The sequence below is a fragment of the Oncorhynchus clarkii genome, chromosome 2 (genome assembly GCF_045791955.1).
Source record: "Oncorhynchus clarkii lewisi isolate Uvic-CL-2024 chromosome 2, UVic_Ocla_1.0, whole genome shotgun sequence".
NCBI lineage: Eukaryota > Metazoa > Chordata > Actinopteri > Salmoniformes > Salmonidae > Oncorhynchus > Oncorhynchus clarkii.
In genome coordinates, this window is record NC_092148.1 from 59,085,199 (window position 1) to 59,108,477 (window position 23,279).

The window sequence follows — 23,279 nt, forward strand, 5'->3', positions numbered from 1 at the left end:
CAAAATGTATATATAGTTGTAGAAAAGTGGTGCCAAAATTATTTAAAATACCAAATAGCTCTCGAGCACCCCCTAAAATGGCATTAGTCTTGTCCCGCCTTCTTGATGACCAACTTGCACATCAAATATAACAGTTAAAATAAGTTTTAAATCTACTTATTTTGGTATGATTTTGTTATAGGTCTCTTGTAATTGTTAAAAAAATTGTTTAATCATCAACATATTTTAAATGACATCAATTATGCACTGAAGTTGTGTCCCACAACATGCATGCAGCCCTGTTACCAGAAACCTATTTATGTCACACCCTGATCTGTTCACCTGTCCTCATTATTGTCTCCACCCCCTCCAGATGTCACTTGTTTTCCCCAGTGTATTTATCTCTGTGTTTCCTGTCTCTCTGTGCCAGTTCATCTTGTATGTTCCAAGTCAACCAGCGGGTTTCCCGTACTCATGCCTTTCCTTTTCTCCATTTTTCTAGTCCTCCTGGTTTTGACCCTTGCCTGTTCTGGACTCTGTACCCACCTGCCTGACCATTCTGCCTGCCTTGACCACGAGCCTTTCTGCTACTCTGTACCTCTTGAACTCTGATCTGGTTTTGACCTTTTGCCTGTCCACGACCATTCTCTTGCCTCCTCCTTTTGGATTATTAAACATTGTAAAACTCCAACCATATGCCTCCTGTGTCTGCATCTGGGTCTCGCCCTTGTGTCATGATAATTTAGCCTGGCAGAGGACCTAAAAAAAACTGAGTCACATGACAGAGGAAATATCATCCAGCCATTTGCTAACACCATGGGTAGACCAAAGGTATGTCCTTTCTTTTATATTCCTCCAATCTTTTCAGCCTTGATTGAGTGTCACTCTAACCAACACAACCCTGTTACTCATTATCAGAATAAGACAAATTCATTTCAAAGTTCTGTTTTTATTTATGTAAAACTAAGTTTGTCCATGACCTTGACAGTAACGCTACATTCCACAGCTAGCATCTATTCCTGAGAAAAAGCTTACATTAGCATAGATTGCACTACAGTATTAGGGTTGAATCTCCTTCAGTTCACTCTGCAGGTGAAATAGTGAGGTGACAATATATTTGTTTCTTTTAGGCAACGTGATCTTCGGATAAGAAAAAGGAGGGCTGCCAAAGAAATTCAACCGTGAGCTGCAGAAACTACAAGATCAGTTGAGGAAAGTCGAACAGCGAGCAGAAAAATACAGAAAGCGGCTCCAACAATCGAAATGGGACCTCCCGTCTCCAAGATCCAAAGTCAACAAGTTGGTTCCGCAAATCTCGGGCACATCCTTAAGGAGAACCCTGTTGTTTCATACAGCAGTAGCTGAGGAAGTATGTAACAAGTACGCACATTCAAAGAGGGAGCGTGACAGACAAGTCATTGCAGGAATAGTCACCAGCAGAATCCTGAAAAAGTACAGGTTGCAGAGATTGGCAGAGGAGGTTTTTGGATTTTCAAGGAGGTGGACAAAACTGGCAAATGAAAATGTCTACAGGTACCAGAGGAAGAAGCCCGAGGGTATTGCTGCCACGATGAGATCAACGGTGAGATTATTATTTTTACTTGACGATGTCAGCAGGATCACAACTGGGGGAAAAAGCAAACGGTGACAAGAAAATGCAGAAAAGATTACTGGTGGATTCAATGAAGAACCTCAATTTGAAGTTCCAAGCGACTTACAGCTGTAATCGCAGCAAAAGGTGGCGCTACAAAGTATTAACTTAAGGGGGCTGAATAATTTTGCACGCCCAATTTTTCAGTTTTTGATTTGTTAAAAAAGTTTGAAATATCCAATAAATGTCGTTCCACTTCATGATTGTGTCCCACTTGTTGTTGATTCTTCACAAAAAAATACAGTTTTATATCTTTATGTTTGAAGCCCGAAATGTGGCAAAAGGTCGCAAAGTTCAAGGGGGCCGAATACTTTCGCAAGGCACTGTATGTATGGGGAATGTAAGCAATGCAGCAATTAATATCTATCCCCTCAAAAGCCACTACAGAGCATCTCCTACCTTCAGTAGGCCACTGTGGACAAAGAGCACAAAAATTATCCAGACTGAAGGGACCACCTGCCATATAGCAACACCTGGAGCCCATCATGAGGGAAATCCAAGAGAGATGCCCGGATGTGACAACCGTCCATTAAAAAAGATATATATATATTTTTAGCAATGATCCCTGCACACAGTACAAGCTCTGTACCTCTAATTTGTCCCTCTTTTGTACTGACACTTTTCAAGAAGGGGTTTACAAGAGGAACCTGGAACTACTTCGAACCCAGTCATGGCAAAGGTGCCCCAGGTGGTGTGGGTGGCACATTGAAGAGGATATCCCCACAGAGTTGATATCCCCACAGCATTATCCCTGTACCAAGCTCTGAGTGAGGGACAATCAAAGGTGAAATTGTTTCACATCCAAGAGCAAGCTGTGGAGGATGCAGTGAAAGAAATGCCAGCTGACCTTCCAGCCGTACCGTCCACAATGAGGCGCCACCAGGTGGTCACTCTTTCACCTGGTAAAATTCTCTACCGCGACGTCCGCTGCCTGTGTTCTGCAACAGGGAATCTGGAGTGTGATTGCCAAAAAACTAAGTGCTTCATCTTTAATCTCACAGATGACCACACAGAAAACCCCATACACAGCACACCAGAAGAAGTGCAGTGGCACAGTCCAGAGGTTGTGGGGAAATGGTGTGCCCTGGTGTACGACCACACCATCTACCCAGGGATCATCCAAGAGGTGAATAAGACCCACTGCCAGGTGAAATGTATGCAGAGTGGGGGTAAACCGTCCCACAACGGCCAGAAAAAAACCTTTGGTATCCCTTTGAGGATGTGCTGGCCCTTATTCCTCCCCCAGAGAACATTACCATGGCCATCGCAAGTGAGGTATGGGATACTCTGGCAAGCCACAAAAATTATCTGAAGAGAACATCAGCTTTCTAAAATATTGATCAGTGCATGACTATTTTTGATATGCTCATTTAATGTCACCCTACTGTAATATGACTATTTATTTTTTATATTTGTCCATTTTAATATTTTATCAGATTCAGTTTGTGGTCTTGTTGTCATGTTTATTTTTTATCATTCATACTCATCCTGTTGATCCTCCTTTGAAAAGATGTATTAAATATTATTAAACAACGTTCCTGTGGTCCTGGGTATTTATTTGTCAAATGTATGTCATGTTACTTTGTGCAACCCTGTAACTCTCATTTCAACCCTGTTACCATATCAGTTTTAATAAAATAATCTTAAATCATTTTCTAAACTCACAAGGGTTTAACCTTTAACCTATTGTCCTTCTAATAGTTGGAATGATTATATGCATAACATATTTGAAAATAGTGAAATGAGTTTTAAAAAACGTGACTGTTGAATGGTTGGGCAAGCTAGATTTCATAAGTCAAGTCTTATCTGAAATTGAATGTGACTTTCTTTACATAATTGTAAAGGATTTATTAAACAATCATTTAAAATATACTTTTTTCAGGTTCCTGAGTATTTGTATCAGGTTTGCGCCAAGCATAGCACACAAAACATCATAAAAAGTGTACTTTTGATCCTTGAGCTGGAGGAATCAAATAATTTGACGGTTTATTACCAGTTTTTTTTTTTTCATAACAGAAAATGATCAAATAAAGGGTTCATTTTTCAAAAGTGACTCATTTGTCCTCCAATTCTGGAATGACCCAGCTAACATTAGGTTATAACTAGCAAAGCAAATGGTTCTGCAATACGAATAATAAGATCATACACATATTGTTGTTAGCTAGCTAACAATACACTTTAACTTAAAATGAAAACGACTTTGTCAAAATTTGAATTGTGTAACATCTGAAAATGTGGCTAGCTAGACTCTTACCCGTGTTCTGATATCGGAGCAGAAAGCCAGAGCGAATTTACCAGCTACGTCTATCAACAGTTGTCGCAGTGACATTCTATTGAAACGGTTACTTGCATAGTGGAGGAGTCTTTTGTTAATAAGACATGTAGCTAGGTACACAATAAACCATAATCCCAACTCATGACATCACTACCCTGCATGAATATGCAGGTAGCTAACCAACCAGGTTCAATGTTAGCAAGCTAACAGACGAACTAGCCAAGCAAATGGCTCTGAGATAGGAATAATAAGATCATATACACGTATCGTTAGCTAGCGAGCCAGCCAGCTAACATTAGCTAGCTAGCTAACAGTACACTTTCATTTGAAATTAAAATGACTTTGTCAAAATTAGAAACTTGTAATATCTGAAAATGTAGCTAGCTAGACCATTTTACCCGTATACATCGTCACGGATGCCATGGTTGCACTTAGTTTGAAGATGTAATCTGGAGACAGGTGTTTTCTCCATCTCTTTAGCAATCATGCTCTAATTCAATTCCACTGATTTCAAAACTTGGTCCTCCAGAACGTGGAGAGCAACATGTATACAGTTCTACTACAATGCATTTAAAAAAAGCCACGATAGACAGGATTACCTACACATTCTGAGCAGGTCAAATTGACAGAAACCTGCTATATGGCAGACCAATCCGAACTCATCTCTCGGTGTGTCCAGCCCACTCATTATCTCAGCCAATTGTGCCTTAATGGAAGGTTGCTTTCTTTTTATGTGGCTAAACCAGCTAGACTTGTAATTTAACACATATATTTGTATTTACAGATGGCATACAAGTCTGTTATTAAGGCACATGAAAGTTCAAATGTTCCAGAAGGCATTTCTCCCCAAAAATGCATTTAGATTAAAATGGCTCTGCTGTGAAGTAGTGACCCGCAACATACACCTATTTTCCTGAAACAAGTCACTATTAGGAAGGTGTTCTTATTGTTTTGTACACTCAGCGTAGATATGCAGGTATGTAAATGTGTCCACACATGTTTCATAACATATTTTTTAGTGAAATGTGAAGACCTCAGCAAAGTGGGTTGCGCAGTAAGGGAAGCATGAATTGCACAAAGAGGTAGGAATATGGAACACACTTCCTGTCACTGACTCCGCCACAACCACAGTACATGTCCATATTTTGGTTTAATGGTTTCACATCCTAGTGATGAGCTAGATCTTTCTCAAGCTCTGCATTTACATAGAAAAATCTGCCTTCTACAGCAAAAGTAGTAACATCTGTGGCTGTGTACATCTGTGTGTCTGTGTGCTTAAAAGCCAAAGTCGTTCCTTTTCGTTTCAGTGTGCCGTGGGTACTCTAACACTGACCATGCTGTTGCTCCTGTTGCTCCTGACATTGACTGTGAGTGCTACTCTTTGTCCACACTGCCTGTGTACTATTTTACATGACCTATATCATACATCTAATATATTTTTTAAACCTCCACAGGTTTATGTTCATTGTAATTACAGCACACCTGAATTGTTCATATCTTTTTTTTTTTTAAGGATTGATAGCATATTTCTGTTCAAGTAGATGTTTTTATTTTAGTGTGTGTGAACAATTTAACATGCTTTTCTCTGCATGCTGTGCATACACAGAGTAATGGTGATGCCCAGCGTATTCCTGGCTTGAAGAAGGATGACTCATGTTCATGTCAGGTCAACAGTAGTGTCTGGGCGTTCCCTGCCAGGAAGTTTGAGGGGGCGCTGCAGCTGGTACAGGACTGTGGCGACAACCTGCAAAGCCTCCAGGCACAGGTAAGGCGTGTTACAGTGGGCCATGATTATGTTCTGAAATGTTTTCCTGTTCCACAAACAACATGACCCTGGATATGGAATATTAAAAAAATGATCTCGTAGGGTAATACTAGTGTGTTTTAAGTTGATTGATAGCTGATATTCTCAACTGATTGTTTAGGTGAAGCTGTCCAACGAGAGGCTTCCTGAGATCCAGGCCATCATTAAGAATGTGACAGCTCGCCTGGAGCCGTACCAGTACCTGAACAACCAGGGTCTGTACACCGCCCTGCACCTGCGTCAGCTAGCTAAGGAACTGAGGGAGCTGGAGGAAGACATCAGTTCTATACACCAAGACAAGCCAAGTGATCAGACTCAGAAACTGACCCAAGAGGTACATACAGTGTAGCTCGCTTTAGTACATGTATTTTTGGACAATCTTACATGCTATCACAACAACAACCCTCTCAACCTACAGATATATAGATGAATTACAACATGTTATACAATCTGGCCATGGTGGTTATACATGCATCTCAAATGGGGAAGAAATGAGAGCTTGCCAAGGTCTTTCTCTGGGTAGTCTAATGTGTAATATGCTAATTTTGTCACTTCACTGTGTCTCCCAGATAGGTACGGTACGTAAGGAGGTAGATAAGATACATTTGTCAAACACCTTTAACATGAAGACGGTGAAGGAAAAACTCCGCTCGCTGAAGAATGGCGTGGAGTCCTGCAGGACAATCCCAGTGGAGTTCATAAGTGAGTGTTGTGTTTATGTATGTTTATGTGAGATAGCTAAAATATGTTATGGATTTTTTGTTGTTGATTAATTGCCATCATTTAGACTTTTATTGATGTAGAAAATCAATCCTGCCCTGACTGTATGACCATCTGATTGACTCCATTGTCTCTTTTCCCAGGCAAGCAAGGTGTTTGCTCTCAACGCATCATGTCCAACATCAGTACCCCTGTGATCACAAAGATCAGCCCGTATGGCAAAAGCTATACATCTGGGTCCTGGGGTCGCCAGGCCAAGCAGGTCATGGAAGACCAGGAGGGCAGTGGGGTGTTCTACTGGGTTCAGCCCCTCGTGAACAGCCACAGACTGGGGAACATCGTTCGACGCTACCGCTCCTACGACGACTTCATGGCCTCCAAGAACCACGAGGATGTGTCCGTGGCACCGTCCTACAGCCATGCTAATGCCATCCAGGGCTCCGGCACGGTGGTGTATGGTGAGGCAGTGTTTTATAACTGCTACTACTCCCCTGAGCTGTGCCGCTATGACCTACAAACCAAGGTCACAACTCGTCTGAAGATCCCAGACATCGGTACCAACAACGAGTTTCCCTACTGCTACTACAACTGTAAAGACTGGACAGACACCGACTTTGCTGCTGATGAGACTGGCCTGTGGGTGATCTACAGCACACTGGGTAACCATGGGAACCTGGTGCTGAGCCGGCTAGACAGCGAGGCATTCAACGTGACACACACTTGGACCACGCGCCTCTTCAAGAAGTCAGTGACTAACGCCTTCATGGTGTGCGGAATACTGTATGCCACCCGTTACATTGACCGGTTCCATGAGGAGGTGTTCTATGCGTTTGACACAGCGACAGGTAAAGACGACAACACCCTGGCTCTTCCCCTGGAGAAGATTGAGAACGGTGTGGCCAGTCTGAGCTACAACCCCATTGACAGGCAGCTCTACATGTACAATGATGGTTACCTTCTGTCTTACCAAGCTATCTTTTAAAGTCAACCTTGTACATGAGGTAGAAACAGTGTATACTGTGCGACAAATCCCACATTTTGCTGTTTTTCTGCTTGTCTTTCTAAACTTGACTTCTTCCTAAAAAAAAAACACAGCAATGAGCCTCAATTATTTTGATTTTAATAAGAGTGGGTTTTAATTGTGTTGAGGTGCTATAAAACACAATTAACAGACTGAACTGAGCTCTAAATTACTTTATTCAGTCAATCTTTTTTCTCAATGGGGGCATTTCACTTTCCTTTCCCCAAAGCTACTAAGGTAGACATGTAACACACACACACAGATGATATGATCTCTCAGTGTAGTCTTGTTGTATCCATAATAGTGCTCTTGTGCCCTGAAAATAAATACATAGAAAATTCCATTAGTTATGAGCCCTTTTTTTCCAAAATAGAAAGTATTGTTTCTCTTGTCCTGCAAATTGTACCGGAATCTTTTTCAGCTTGATTTCATTTTCAGCCTCTCTCCTACATCTCTGCATCTAGCGACAGGTCCAAAGGACTGGGAGGTGAGCTGATGGGTTCACTGGGAGATTCCGGGTCATTCTGGTTGGGATCATCTGAAAAACAGAACATCCTTAAAGCAAATGAATACTGTTTAATGTTCACATTCAAACATAGATATAAATATAACAACAAAGCTTCATGGAGATATCAGTAACTTGGTATGGCCAGTGCAGGGTGCTAGAAGGACTAGCAATGCAATCAGAACATGTTGGCAAAGCTAGCCACACTGACCTGAGTCGTAAATCACCTGCCTCTCTAGGAGCTGTCGTGTCTTCCTTAGTTTGTACTCCAAGAACTGCTGCTCTGTACATACAAACAACGCACAACAATGCTTCATAATCTAAATTCTGTACAGCATTGTGGATATGTCTGATCAAAACGGAGTAGGGCCTATGTCTGAGTATATTATATGAGTATATAAACCCATGTGAAACGGACCTACTCTGTGCCGTCGCTCTCTCTCCTTGTCCAGCTCATTGTTCAAGTTGTCCACATCTCTCCTCTGTAACTCCAGCTGAATGTGTTAACACAAATACACATGATGTATATTTTATTGTGTACCTATTTTTAGTTTGTTAATTTTCTGACTTTTTAACTCTGGCTTGTTGGGAAAGGACCCGTAAGAAAATATTTCACAGTAAAGTCTACACCTGTTGTATTCGGCGCATGTGACAAATACAATTTGATTTGATGTACAGTTATCTATCCAGGCTATATATTCCATAGGATATCCTCAAAGGAGGAGTGGCTGATTAGTCTCACCTGTTCTCTAAGGGTCTTGACCTCTCTGACTAGCCTTGTCACACACACGGCCTGCTGCTGATAGGCTGCCAGGGCCTTTGTCCTCCTGACAGAGATAGAGGAGACAACAATTACCTTCTGACAGGGCACAACAATCATAGTGTGTGATCTCACTTTCTATGTATTATGTTCCACCATGTAATAACACTGAGACATTGCTGTGCAACCTATGTGCTACTTTATATAGTCTCTGCTCCAATAAACAATGTTAGGGGTGGTCTCTATGGCCACAGCTGGGGAGTGTCACGTTGTGTGCTTAATTAACTCACGCCATCTCCACCTCCAGCTTGAGCTCCGGCAGCATCAAGGAAAACCCAGGGTTACGGCTCTCTGACTCTAGAGGAAGAGAGGATGGTAAAGGCTGGATTTATTGATATGACCAGTATGGAGCTCCCTATGTGGTAAATGTCAGGTGGCTCACCTGTGGTGAAGGGAGGTAGATAACTCATTAGGGTGGTGTTGGTCCACTCATCCCTCACTTCTCTGATGAAAGATAGACAGAGGTAAGATGTAAACAACATGTTGAACATGCATACTGCTGCCGGCGAGGATGTGTTTCAGTACCTGAACTTGTCGTTGAGCAGGGCGTCGTCAGTGAGGCCACAGCGTGAGAAGAAGTCCACCGCGTCTGTGTCAGCGTGAGCGAGGAACGCATCGTAGGCCCCACACACTGATTGGGTCTTCAGCAGCTGACCACCACAGAGGAATAACGAAAACAACGCTAAGCTTTTATAATAGTATATCATCATCAAACACAGATGCTGGTAGATTTGGAACTGACAGGTACTGCAGAACCATACAGTAGTAGTTCACTGTAAAGATCTGCAAATCCTCTCATGGCAAGCAGGGGGCCCTCTAACCGCACAGAGACAGAGTGAGGATGCTGTATGACTGCGCAGCAGACAGAGAAGAGCGCTGCCTTGATTTGACTGACACACCCAAACTCCTGACATAATAACAGACCGCTGGTTCATAGTTAAAGAAAATTTACATTCTGTATAGTTAACGCTCTGTGGTTACAGCATTTTGACCTTTCATCATGTACAACTTTTAGTTAGTAATATTATTTTTTACTGGATTTGCCAGTTACTATTTTTCAAACCAGTATAGCCCAACATTACAAGGCGAATTTCTTCTGATTTCAGGTTCTCACTAAAGCACGGTTCACATAGCTACTGGGAACCTCTACTGTATATTCCCACTGAGCTGACAAACACATGCCCAAGCCCCACCCTACCTCTATGATGTAGCGACCCACTCCACAGTTCCGATAGCGCTTCCTGGTAGCCATCAGAGATAACTGTAGCACCTTCTCTCCTGTTGACCTGGTAGGGTGAAAGAGAGGTCAGACCTTTGCGTTTCCCAGTAGTGTTGTTGTTTGCTTTCGCTCAATGGCATGTCCACATTTCCGCCAATAGCCATTACTTTAGCGGTAATGCACATGATGGCCACACTACTATCATCCCCATTACCAGTGATGCTCTTATACTCCTGCATTGCATGCATTAGTGATGATCCCACCAGTTATGACGATTAGCTAGCAAGCATCTATGCCTGAGTTGATCCCTCTCCTTATGGCCATTACCATCTCTGTTAATACTGCTTGTTATGTCCATAAGTAACCACTAGGGGTAATACTTCCAAATGTGATTAATATTACAGTTCCAATTTTAAGGACCACGTTCAATGGACTGGTGTGCCTCTAAAGCAGAAGATCTGAAACACTGTTGAGCTGCAGACTCTAAGCACAGTTTCTCACTCTGCCACCACCATCCACTTCACTGGACAAACTGTGAAAGTGTGGAGGCTCGGGTTGGCAGAGGGGAGAGGTGGAAGCCATTGGCAGGGAGAGGAGAGGAGAGGGTGGGGGCAGCAGTGGGAAGGGAAGCAGAACGCTGCTGCTGCTCTCTCATTGGGAGGTAATTACACACTACTTCCCTCACAGCTCAGCGCAGTGTTCAGTTCAGCCATCTTCTGGAAATAGAGGCAGGCAAGCCGAGAGGGTGTGGGAGGGATGCAGGCCACAAAGGGTGGGACCCAGACTTGACTTCCAGAAGGGGACTTATAATGACAAGGCCTCTTTCAGCTTGAAGATATACATTTTTTTTAAACTCTTTAAAAAACCTGGAAGGAATCCACCCAGTCCAAGAGGAGAGGATGGATGGAAATGGTAATGCCTGCTTGACACTGTACCCAGTCTATTCCCTATACTGACTGGGTCATTGTGTTTAAGGGCACTTCCCGGACGGCCTTGGGGCTAAAACATTCCATTTTAATATGTCCTACCAGATACATAAAAATGTGGGTTCAAATAGAATGTTGAAAACATGGTTCCACACCCTGATGTAAATGCATTTTCTTCTGTGCAAAAACAGAGACAGGTGCTCAGGAATTCCTATGCTGTTGACAGAGGACTGAAAAAGGATAAATAACAGGAAACCGATTTTGGGAGAGAAATGTAGATGAAGACAGACAAGGAAATGATGTTCCTGTGGCAAAACCTGGGCTAGAGCTCAGCAAAAAGTATAGTAACTCTTTCAGGGTGTAACCTGTCCCAAGTTTTCACCGAAAGCCCCATCACCTCACCTAGGATCATTTTCCTGTGTTACATTTTGACTGTAATCTTTGTTCATTTTTCCACAGTACCACATATCCCTGTGTACCTGATGTCTTACGCCTGCCCTCATACTGCTACTCACAATGTCTTTAACTCGTACGCTGCAGCCCCTACGATGAGTGACTCAGCTCCCACAGCTGTGGGCAGGAGTGGCTGGTCGTCTCCTGGAGTGTCTCTCTGTGCCCTCCGCTCCCGTGCCCTGGCCAGGAACTCCTCCAGCCCCGTACAGAAGGTCTCCCACGCAGACCTACAGGGATGGATCCCTGCACAGTTAGACACACAGAGATGGACTGACTGGGCCAAACAGTCCTCCTACTATAAGACGACTAGAGGTATGGCGACTGCTACACAAGCTAATGAGGCACACCGAGGCACACAAGCTAGTAAACAAACACTACAAGGTTTTTCACTACAAATCACAAGAAGATATTTAGCCATGCCTCTGCTTTCTGATAATCAATCTGCAAAACGGTGTCGGCACACAAGTTACATATCATAATGTTTCCATGCTCTAAAAGCTCTGAGCGGTGGTGTTTCAGCTCTCTACCACATCGCCTTGTACTTTGGGGTGCTTCAGTGCTCTGTAATAGAGTAACCTCATACTGTTCGGTATAGGTTTGTTTCTTCCCCTGTGATAAAGCTGTACTGCAGGCAGGAACTGAGTAGTGGGTGTTTTTACATGGACTCTCCCTTCCAGGAAATGTCATCTCCAGAGCATCAGTGCTAATGTTAGTTGGGCCTGCTCTGCTCTGCTCTGCTGCAGGGAAGCTAAACTCTAGTTGGACAAGTGAGAGCACTTGGCTGACAGCAGTGTCAGCCTTGGGAGTGGATATATCCTCATAGTCCCGTAATCTCATTATCTTTAATAAAGTCGCTCTTGTTAGCCGGGTCTCGCCTTGGGTTTACTTTGCCCTCATTTGTCATTCATGTCCATTAGCATCACATCAAAATGCAGAGACACAACCTTACAGCTATCAACACACTTACGCTCACACATGCACTCTCACACGCACACCCGCATATGTGCGCACATGAACACACACACCTGGAGGATATTGACACAACAAGCGGACAACTCACAGTCCTCAGACCACGCCACAACGTATGTAATACACTCAAACACAGTCGGACACTACTCACTGGGCACAGAAGTCAGTCCAAGGTTTAGTTTTGATTTACATTGTATTGATTTGAAATCAAATCAAAATCAAATCAAACTTTTTTTGCGCCGAGTGTAGACTTTACCGTGAAATCCTGACTTACAAGACCTTAAGCATTATTTGGACAGTGTTGTACTGCAGGAAGTAGTATATTGCTATCATAATGGTGAGGGGGGGATACAATTAACAAAGGAAGACAGACAGACCACTATAACCCTTAAAAGTGTAGTTCTTTCCTTTAGAGAAATTGCAAAGTAAGCCAAGGTGTCATTGAGTACAGTTTCCTACACCATCAAAAGGCACTTGGAGACTCTGACGGGAAGAGGTCTGGCAGACCCAAAGCCACAACAGAATCGGGTGTTTCTGAGAGTCAACAGCTTGCGTGACAGGTGGCTCACAGGACAACCGCTTCAAACACAGCTTGACACTGGTCAACGTAAGCAAGTCTGTTTCAACTGTGAAGAGAAGACTTCGAGCTGTAGGTTTGAGCCGTCGAGTGGCAGTAAGAAAGCCATTGCTAAGATGACAAAATAAGAAAGAGGCTTGCCTGGGCCACGAAGCACTGCCAGCAGACAACTGAAGACCTAAAGGAGGTCTTCGGGACCGATAAATCAAAATGTGAACTCTTCGGTTCATCGTGCAGGGTTTTTGTACGCCGTCAAGTAGGCGGAAGGATGGTTCCTCAGTGTGTGACAGCAACTGTCAAACATGGAGGAGGAAGCGTGATGGTCTGGTGCACTTTTGCTGGATCCAGAGTTGGCGACTTGCACAGAGTGAGTGGCACCCTGAACCAAAACGGCTATCACAGCCTTTTGCAGAGGTTCATCGTACAGCAAGATAATGACCCAAAACATACCTTCAGGCTATGTCAGAACTACTTTAGAAGAAAAAAACAAGACAGTAGGCTTCAAATCGTGTGAATGGCCAGCCTTAAACCCCATGGAGCTGGTTTGAGATGAACTGGGCAGAAAGGGTGAACACAAAGCAACCTACAAGTGCAACACATTTGTGGGAACTTCTGCAACAGTGTTGGGAAGAACTTTCCCAACACTACTTGATTTCCATCGTAGAAAGAATGTCACAAGTGTGTTTGGCTGCAAAAGGCTATGTTAACCAACAGTGCCGTTCAAGAAGAAGAAAATATAAAGTAGGCTAAAATAAAAATAAATCGTAAGAATAACGAGGCTATATACAGGGGGCATCGGTACCGAGTCAGTGTGCGGGGGTACAAGCTAGTTGAGGTAATCTGTACATGTAGGTGGGTGTGAAGCGACCATGAATAGATAACAAACAAACAGCAAGTAGCAGTGTGCAAGAGGGGGGGGGTGTCAATGTAAATTGTCCGGTGGCGATATTTATGAATTGTTCAGCGGTCTAATGGCTTGGGGGTAGAAGCTGTTAAGGAGCCTTTTGGTACTAGACTTGGCACTCCGGTATGCTTGCCGTGAGGTAGCAGAGAAAACAGTCTATAACTTGGCTGACTGGAGTCTCTGACAATTTTCTGGGCTTTCCTCTGACACTGCCTAGTATATAGGTCCTGGATGGCAGGAAGCTTGTCAACTAACGTGAATTCAAAGTAAAATCAACAACAACAAAAACACAATCTCATTGGATTTAGGGTCAAAGTTGGATCTGCCCTGTTATTCCAGAGCAGGGATTCTGGTAGCCCCTCTTCTGTTCTTGTCTTTCAGCCCATCCTATTTAAGCACCAAACAATCCTATCAGCTTTATGGTTCCCCAGAGGATCTACCTTTATATTCATCTTCAACCCAGTATTCAGACCAATAAATATAATTTCCATGGCACTCACTACGGCAATGCATTTGGAAATGACTTCAATGTGCGTAAATCCCTTATTTCATTCATTCATTCGTTTGTTTGTTCATTCATTCGTTTGTCTTAAATGCTTGAATTGTTTAGGGATTAGTGAGACTGATGTTGGCATTCTAAGTCAGTGCTATATAGATCCATCATGTATTAGTGTGAGCTCATGGATCAACACACCTGCCAATACCAAGAAGAGCTTTTTGAAATCAGGAGTGTTACAGTACTATGAGCCAATGTAACAGTGGGTCAAAAGCAGTAAAATGTGATGCATGAGTTACTGTAGCACTGTACCTGGGCTCTGTGCCCTCCTCGCCATCTTCATGCTCATCAGAGCTGTCATCTGAACTGTCTTCTGATTCGCTGAACACTTGGAGGTATCGTCCCTCTGATTCTCTATCCCCATTTACCACTGCAGGTACAGGGGACCTCACCGGTTCCCGTCGAGGAATGGGCAGTGGTCTGCTTCTGTACTCTTCTAAAACATCTGGAGAGAGAAAGGAACAGGGGGAAAGCGAGAGAGGAGCAGTGGGGAAAGAGAGAGAGGAGCAGAGGGGGAGAAAGAGAGAGAAGAGCAGGGGGAAAGAGAGCGAGGAGCAGGGGGAAGAGAGAGGAGCAGGGGGAAAGCGAGAGAGGAGCAGTGAGGAAAGAGAGAGAGGAGCAGAGGGGGAGAAAGAGAGAGAAGAGCAGGGGGAAAGAAAGAGAGGTGCGGGGGTGAGAGGAGGAAAGAGAGAAAAGGGCAGGGAGAAAGAAAGAGAGAGAGGAGCAGGGGGAAAGAGAGAGAGGAGGGGGGAAGGTGAGAGAGGAGCAGGGGGAAAGAGAGAGAGAGGAGCAGGGGAAAAGAGAGAGAGGATTAGGGAGGATAGAGTAGCAGGGGGAAAGAGAGTGAGGAGCAGGGGGAAAGAGAGTGAGGAGCAGGGGGAAAGAGAGAGGAGCAGGGGAAGAGAGAGAGGAGCAGGGGAAGAGAGGGTAGCAGGGGGAGAGAGAATGGAGCAGGGGGAATGAGAGAGGAGCGGGGGAGAGAGGAGCAGGGGGAAAGAGAGAGGAGTGGGGGAGATAGGAGCAGGGGGAAAGAGAGAGGGGCATGGAGAAAGAGAGAGAGAGAGGAGCAGAGGTAAGAGAGAGGAGCTGGGAGGAGAGAGGGGAGCAGGGGGGAAGAGAGAGGAGCAGGGGGGAAGAGAGAGGAGCAGAGAGAGAGAGGAGCAGGGGGGAGAAAGAGAGAGAAGAGCAGCGGGAAAGAGAGCGAGGAGCAGGGGAGAGAGAGTAGTGGGAAGCGAGAAGAGCCGGGGGAAGAGAGAGAGGAGCAGTGGGGAGAGAGAAAGGAGCAGGGGGAAAGAGAGAGTGGAACTGGGGGAAATAGAGAGAGGAGCGGGGGTGTGAGGAGGAAAGAGAGAGAAGGGCAGGGAGAAAGAAAGAGAGAGAGGAGCAGGGGGAAAGAGAGAGAGAGGAGCAGTGGGGAGAGAGAGGGGAGCAGGGAGAGAGAGAGAGAAGAGCAGGGGAAAAGAGAGAGCGAAGCAGGGGGAAGAGAGAGAGGAGCAGGGGGAAAGAGAGAGAGGAGCAGGGGAAAAGAGAGCAAGGAGCAGGGAGAAAGAGAGATGAGCATGGGGTAGAGGTAGAGGAGCAGGCGGAAACGAGAGAGAGGAGCAGCGGTAAAGAGAGAGAGATGCAGGGGGAGAAAGAGAGAGAGGAGCAGGGGGAGAAATAGAGAGAGAGGAGCAGGGGGAAAGAGAGTGAGATGCAGGGAGAGAAAGAGAGAGAGGAGCAGGGGGAGAAAGACAGAGAGGAGCAGGGGGAAAGAGAGAGAGGAGCAGCGGTAAAGAGAGAGAGATGCAGGTGGAGAAAGAGAGAGAGATGCAGGTGGAGAAAGAGAGAGAGATGCAGGTGGAGAAAGAGAGAGAGGAGCAGGGGGAAAGAGAGAGGAGCAGTGGAGAGAGAGAGGAGCAGGGGGAGAGAAACAGGGGGAAGAGAGAGGAGCAGTGGGGAGAAAGAGAGAGATGAGCATGGGGTAGAGAGAGAGGACCAGGGGGAAAGAGATAGAAGAGCGGGGGAAAGGGAGAGAGGAGCAGCGGTAAAGAGAGAGAGGAGCAGGGTGAGGAGAGAGGAGCAGTGGGGAAAAAGAGAGAGATGAGCATGGGGTAAAGAGAGAGGAGCAGGGGGAGGAGAGAGGAGCAGTGGGGAAAAAGAGAGAGATGAGCATGGGGTAAAGAGAGAGGAGCAGGGGGAAAGAGAGAGAGGAGCGGGGGGGGGGGGGGAAGAGAGAGGAGCAGGGGGAAAGAGAGAGGAGCAGGGGGAAAGAGAGAGATGAGCATGGGGTAAAGAGAGAGGAGCAGGGGGAGGAGAGAGGAGCAGTGGGGAAAAAGAGAGAGATGAGCATGGGGTAAAGAGAGAGGAGCAGGGGGAAAGAGAGAGAGGAGCGGGGGGGGGGGGGGGGAGAAAGAGGAGCAGGGGGAAAGAGAGAGAGGAGCAGGGGGAAAGAGAGAGAGGAGCGGGTGGAAAGAGAGAAAGGAGCAGGGGGAAGAGAGAGAGGAGCAGGGGTGGAGAGAGAGAGTTGCTGAGACAAAGATGGAGCAGGACATTACAGAACATGTTTGATGTCTGATGTCTATCTCCAAAAAGGCCCACTGTGTGAATAATAACCATACTTTAGAAAGTGAAGTATACCTGAGGGTTGCCTGAGCAGGATAATAGTGTGTGTTCCATGGCTGTGTACCGTGTCATGGACATCTCGAGGGCCAACATCAGGGAGAGACACATCAAACAGAGCAACCACTGAACTCAGGATATCCTTATTTTCTACCTGTGGAAAACACACACACTCATGAACACACACACACACACAACCCTTCCATATCCTACTCTTCCAAGACACTGGGATTTAGCAGGATTTGAAAGTGTAATCAATTAATAATTAGAGTTATGGGACAATTAAAGGCCTGCGGCAGGAGGAATACTATTGATGATAATATGACCTATATGCATAAAATACGCATCTGTACAGACAGGCTCGTGGGAGGCAGAGAGCCAGGAAATGGGAGGCAGAGAGCCAGGAAATGGGAGGCAGAGAAGTCGAAGGGGTGGAAAGAATATCATAATGAAAGTATGAACGAGAGGAAATGAGATGGGTGACGAGAAAGAGATAATGGGAGAAGGTGTGTGTTTTGTGTGTGTGTACAGTTGTAAGATCTTAATTTGAACACTCTTGTTGCTTAGAATTAAATGCAGACGAGATTCATGATTCACATACATTTTCTGATGACCTGAACTAACACTTGGTTATATTAACAGTATTGCACTTTTCATATATCCTAATTTTGTCCAGCTAATAGCCTAACCACCAGTCAGTCAAGCAACATTATGGACTAAGCGTTCAAATCCTGTTGCTGCAGGATTATTTTACTGCGACAATACTGGTCAAATTAAGATCCAACACCTGTATGTGTGCACTTGCTATTTTTCTCTCCCTTTCTCTCTCTCTCTACCCTCCCTCTCTCTCTCCTATTCTACTGTAGCTATTGCAATAATTTGTTTAGTCATCTACAGTGGTTTCGCAACAAATGAACTTCACAACCGAAGCTAGGTTCAGTGTGTGTCTATGAATAGGATGAGGGTAAACCGCAAGCAAAAACACATGCACACAACCCACACAAATGCGCATGAGAATACAGACTTGGCTGCACTACTATACAGTATCTTCTAATGATCAAACATAAGGGCATTTGTTCTATATGTTGCATCTTGGCTACACAGCAACACTCCCTAAAACCCCTTTGGCAGAGCCAGGCATTACTGTCGTTTATTTTTAGTGGTTCCAGAAGAGTGGATGCATTTGGACTGCACTCTATAATTAATCTGATTGCCTGTGAGAGGAATTCATCATAGAGTCGGTGGGTATGATGACACTTGTGCTGTTTCCAGCAGAAAAGGGGCGCTACGGTAGGGAGGGGATGGACAGATGCACACAAGTTATTCAATGTGAGCGAGGTAGTATGTCTAGATAAGAAGGCAAACGGATGCAGGGGAGTGGCAGGAGTTGCGAGTACCTGTGGAACGAGCTCATTGGCATCACTGATTCCCAGCAGCTCGTAGAAGTGAACTTTGATGGGCTGTGCAGTAAAGTCACCTCTGCTGCCATCTATTTTGGGCTTGAATTTCACTGTGTGGAGACGGACCACACAACCATCCATATTCACAGGCTCTTTATTTACCCTGCAGTAATGACAACAACAACACAAATACTTGTCATGTTATCATTCAAGTCGAAGCTAACAGCTAATTACCTAACTAGTGTCTGATACGAGCTATGCCACTTACTTGCCTGCTGCTGGTAGCCTACAAAAACTCCAACGTTATGTTATGGTAACTATGGAAACACTGTGGCCGACTGTGCATTCTGGGAATTGAAGTCTAAGAAATGTGACAGCGCAGAAGAAGCGAACTAGAACCTCACTGAGAAGTGACCAGTAGTTTCAGGACGCGTGTGTGAGTGGGCCATGCAATCTCACGTTAGAATTTCTACTTAATTCAAATAGTGCATTTAATGGAGTTAAAACCAACCCAACTGCCCGAACGAGCACCAGAGTGGTCTTCATGAGAGGCTTCAGGGATTGTCTCTGCCTTTCGATTGGCGGTGGTCGTTATGAAAAGGGAGTGGCATCGTAGCCGGTGAGCTATGACGTCAATGGAGCTGTTCAAAGTGTGGTGGTGCTGGAAGGAATCTCACGCAGTTCATCAGCACAGGCTCCGCGGCCATAAAGTGGACTAGATTTGAGAGCATCAAAGGCTATTATCACGGTTCAGAGGGGGAGAATACCGAAGAGAAATAGTGCTCCACCTGTTTGAATAAATCAGCGAGATCTGAAAGAAGTGAGTAGCTATTCTGAATCGCATGTTTTGCGAGGGGAAAGGGGGTTGGGTTCATGAAGAAATGTGGCTTTTAGAACATCTTGAGCACGTTGCGATAGTATAAATTTTTCTTTGCCCTTTCAACCATACACAAACGGTCCTGAATGGTTACTTCGGGTTACCACCTGCCTATAATAGCTTTATTGGTGCGCTTTTGTCTTTGTAATCCGCTCCTTTCACCTCAAGGACTATTGCATACACAATGGGATGATTTGACTGGTATTTGCATAAGTCCCAAGGATCGAATGTTCAAGGCACATCGAGTGTGTGTTTGTGTGTAAAAGACGAGGGAGAGCGAGAAAGGGAGACGTTGTTCGTTTCACATAGACTAGTCTAGTAAATCAAACCCATGGAATTAAAAAAAACATTATGCGCGCACATTTCATGTAGCCTACTCCTCGTAATTAATTGTCTCTCTACATATTATATTCTTCTTCAACGCGCGGCTAGGCGAAGTTACTTGGACATGGTGGCTAGGAGAAGTCACTTGGACATAGTTTGAAAAATATACCCTTTTATGAAAAGTCGTAATAACAGTTTGCATGAAATCAGTAGGCCTAGATATCAACACTGTCTGGACAGAATTGTAGCCTACACTCTTTCCAAAAGGGTTCTTTGCGGAGATAGGGTTCTACCAAGAAGCGTTTTTATCTGAAGAGCCCTTTTTGGAAGCCGTGGGTTCTTTGAAAGGCAAAGGGTTCTATCGAGAACCTTTTTCATCCCAATAGCCGTTTTTAGAAGAAAGGGTTATTTTATGATTATTTGGAAGGAAATAAGGATTCTTTGGAAAGTAAGAAAGGTTCTACATATATTGAACACTTTGAATATGAATACTTTTATTTTTATTTTACCTCAGTGTTTAAACTTGAACATCAGGAGTTTGAGTAATCTTACAAAGATAGGTGTGAGCATGTTTTAAACTGTACCAATAAAGACATATTTGTAGGCTACATGTATCTGGTATTATCTTATTACTTTTTTATATACTGTACTGACATAGTTGATATCTTTGCCATGGTTTCTATCTTTAGAATTAGTATTTTCTGTGATTTTATTGAGCATTGTAGGATAATAGAAGGGAGTATGTGTGGTACACAGTAAATTGGCCAGTTTGACTGACCTCATGTTGATTATTCAGTGTAACATTTCTAGTGTTGATTCAGGAGTTAAGTTAACTTAACACTCAGTGGCATGAAATAACCTACAACCAGAGTTGAGTGTAGAGTAAAAGACTCAAAACCACACCCATCATTATGATATTTCCCAGCATGGTCTATTGCAGGTTGATTTTCAGAATTGTTTGTTTCAATATCTGTGTTTTTGCATGTAGATTGATTAGTTCATTAATCTTATGCTATACACAGATAAATAATATACATTTTTCTAAATGAAACCAAACTGTTAGTAGTTGGACTTATTGCACCCATTACTGAGATTGATGTTCCAGTTTAGATCATTTACGTACTCTCATTAATTAATCTTCCCTACCCTGACATGTGTTCTGTATGCATGTTGTGGGTGATTAAAAGTACCAATTGTTGGATATCCTCACTCTGGCTGGATTCCAATAGGAATTACACATCACTTTGCAAGCCAGCATAATGTGACGTGAAGACCTGATGTGGTCTGTAAACCAGGAGTTTCAGAGCACTGTTTTAATGTATAGCTAAGCCCTCAACAAAAGGCCTAATGATATATGCAATGTATTGTAATAAATCATTTTTTTAAAGGCTATTACAACTGGTGGAAGCGTTCATAGAGGGTTCTAGGAATAACTTTTAGATGATAAAAGGGTTCATGGTGGAGCCATTTATAGAGGATTTTATAAGAAGAACCCGTCATAGAGGGTTCTAGGTAGAACAATTTACAGAAGGTTCTATGAATTACCCTTCATAGAGGGTTCTAGGTATAACCCTCTGGAAAGGGCCCTCCCTAGAACCAAAAATGATTCCCCTAGGTGACAAGCTGAAGAACCCTATTTGGTTATACTAAGCACCTTTTTTTCTAAGAGTGTATTGAAATAGGCTAGTGTTATTGACTGAACATGACTATTGATTTAGCCCCCATGTTGCTGTAGATTCAGTGGAAACTAAATCTTTGATTTCGGATGGTGATGATATAGGTGTGGCACAGCCGGTGTGCACAGGCTGCTCTCTCAGTCGGTGTCCATCTCTGATCCGCTTTTTGGCTGACGTGGTGAGAAAGAGTCAGGTGCTATAAAACTCCTCCCTTCTCGTGGATAGACGCTGAAAGCTGAGGTGACAAGGGAGGGAGCATGAGGATGCTGGGAGCTGATAGGCCTAAGTGTGCCCCATTAATTAAAACACAACCTGCAACTCGTGGCCAAGTGTGATAGGCTATCTTCAAAATGTGGGTAAAGAAAATATAGGCATTCAATCTTCAAAGTAGCCTATAATTGGATAGAATTGAGTGGGTCTACTTTCACTTCATCACAGATCTGCCTGGTGTATGTCTGGCTTGCCTATCAAACACCCATCTAACCACTGTTCAATAATGAACCAGGTGGTCGGGCCAGATGGGGGTTGATGGGCCTTGCACAGGTGATACAGGATACTTCAGGATTCGGTTTCTTTTATGTGTAACCTACATTACAGTCTCATGAGTAAATGACAGCCAAATGTAAATAAGAGGCCAGTGACAGTGGTGACAGAAAAACATTCATGTTCAGTGTCACTGTCATTATAATCTTCAATACATAAGCCTGTGTTTTTGTCCATGCAGTTCCAGATGGAGTAGGGCCCATAAAGGAAAAATCCACCCAAACAATACATTTTGGTATTTTTTTCATTAGTGTTAGCAATCAAGTTTTCAAGATATAGGACTTATAAGCAAATTGTCACCTCCTACGTCATCATGTATCATGTATCAACAGTGGACAAATGGGCTCCTTTAAGTGCTATCAAGTGAGGCTGAATACACGACTCGGTACATGGAAATGCTCTGTTGTGTATCCTGCAAGCAGGCAATTTTCTCAGCTAGAGGATGCAATCACTAATCAAATGCATTGTTGAATGCTTTTAGCAAAATAGCAGCAATACAACACTGGTCCCACTGTGAACATCTACAGTCTTGGTGCCAAAAAGTCGTTCCTGAGCTTCAAGAGGGGATGGGGCCCTCTGCCATTCTAGGCCTACACTGCTTTCACTCTTTGTGACACTGAGCAAGTTGACAAGGCTCTCTCTCCATTTAGGCCCATACACTTAGAAAAAAGGCGCTATCTAGGACCAAAAAGGGTTCTTTGGCTGTCCCCAAAGGAGAACACTTTGAAAAACCCTATTTGGGTCCCGGTTGAACCCTTTTTGGTTCCATGTAGAACCCTTTCCACAGATGGTTTCACGTGGAACCCAAGAGAGTTCTACCTGGAAACAAAAAGGGTTTTACCTGGAGCCAAAAAGTGTTCTCCTTATGGAACCCTTTTTTCTTAAGAGTGTGCCTTCTTCCTTCTTTCTTTCATTTACTCCGTTCTGACCATCTGCCTCATTTTCAACAGACATCATATTTCCATCCAAGTCTACTTGTCGTTCACTCTCTCCTCTCTCACACAACCCTGTCCCTCTCTGTCTGTCTCTGCCATCTCCCTTTCCTCTCCGTCTGTTTGTTTCCATTCACAGTGCCCGGGTTAGGTTGTCAGTGTTGTGTAGCCTGATGTTCCCGCGGATGTATTATTATACAAAGCGAAATGGTCCAAAACTCAGCGAAGCTTGCTCAATTTAGTCTAACCCACGTCACAGTATTGACACAGCAAACTGAATCACATAAATACATCCCGTACGATTACCGGAAAAGACTTCTCTCAATGCCTCCACTTTTCAGCATAAGACATGTTGGCTCGGGACAACAAACATCATGCAAAAAATATATTTCAGTAAGATTTATTTTAACACTGATATAATGATTCTTCATATATCTGAATAGTTACACAAACTATGAACCCCACTTTAAACACTCAAGCCTAAGGACAGATGATTTACTGCAGGTTTATTAACTGCACATGACCCCTCTGATTCTATGGCATTTAG

General features: G+C 44.0%; 3 protein-coding genes and 1 long non-coding RNA gene across 4 annotated transcripts in view; 2 read left to right on the forward strand and 2 right to left on the reverse strand.

Moving 5' to 3' along the window:
* Positions 1-5,053: 5,053 nt before the first annotated feature.
* LOC139370791 (olfactomedin-4-like) lies at positions 5,054-7,788 on the forward strand. Its single transcript, XM_071110564.1, has 5 exons — positions 5,054-5,272; positions 5,512-5,670; positions 5,831-6,043; positions 6,279-6,411; positions 6,573-7,788. The coding sequence occupies exons 1-5, from the start codon at positions 5,240-5,242 to the stop codon at positions 7,409-7,411; spliced, it is 1,377 nt and encodes a 458-aa protein (XP_070966665.1). The 5' UTR covers positions 5,054-5,239; the 3' UTR covers positions 7,412-7,788.
* LOC139370800 (uncharacterized) lies at positions 7,672-8,240 on the reverse strand. The gene is made up of 3 exons (XR_011627180.1): positions 8,167-8,240; positions 7,857-7,988; positions 7,672-7,766 (listed from the first exon to the last, which is right to left on the reverse strand). It is a non-coding gene; the product is annotated as an uncharacterized lncRNA (long non-coding RNA).
* A 68-nt stretch (positions 8,241-8,308) lies between these two features.
* LOC139377779 (uncharacterized) lies at positions 8,309-10,231 on the reverse strand. The gene is made up of 6 exons (XM_071120545.1): positions 9,974-10,231; positions 9,301-9,425; positions 9,158-9,219; positions 9,006-9,072; positions 8,698-8,782; positions 8,309-8,449 (listed from the first exon to the last, which is right to left on the reverse strand). The coding sequence occupies exons 1-6, from the start codon at positions 10,025-10,027 to the stop codon at positions 8,309-8,311; spliced, it is 534 nt and encodes a 177-aa protein (XP_070976646.1). The 5' UTR covers positions 10,028-10,231.
* Positions 10,232-19,080: 8,849 nt separating this feature from the next.
* The window catches only part of LOC139381765 (sphingomyelin phosphodiesterase 3), a 33,625-nt gene continuing 29,426 nt past the window's right edge, over positions 19,081-23,279 (forward strand). The window contains exon 1 of the mRNA XM_071125519.1: positions 19,081-19,200. The gene's annotated coding sequence lies outside the window, so the exon portion shown is untranslated. The remainder of the gene's footprint in view (positions 19,201-23,279) is intronic.

Coding starts and splice junctions, on each gene's coding strand:
- LOC139370791 (XM_071110564.1), top strand. CDS start 5,240: ATGCTGTTGCTCCTGTTGCTCCTGACATTGACT. Junction 5,671..5,830: donor TGCAAAGCCTCCAGGCACAG/GTAAGGCGTGTT, acceptor CTGATTGTTTAG/GTGAAGCTGTCCAACGAGAG. Junction 6,044..6,278: donor CTCAGAAACTGACCCAAGAG/GTACATACAGTG, acceptor TGTGTCTCCCAG/ATAGGTACGGTACGTAAGGA.
- LOC139377779 (XM_071120545.1), bottom strand. CDS start 10,027: ATGGCTACCAGGAAGCGCTATCGGAACTGTGGAGTGGGTCGCTACATC. Junction 9,220..9,300: donor CTGCTCAACGACAAGTTCAG/GTACTGAAACAC, acceptor ATCTTTCATCAG/AGAAGTGAGGGATGAGTGGA. Junction 9,073..9,157: donor TCTACCTCCCTTCACCACAG/GTGAGCCACCTG, acceptor CTCTTCCTCTAG/AGTCAGAGAGCCGTAACCCT.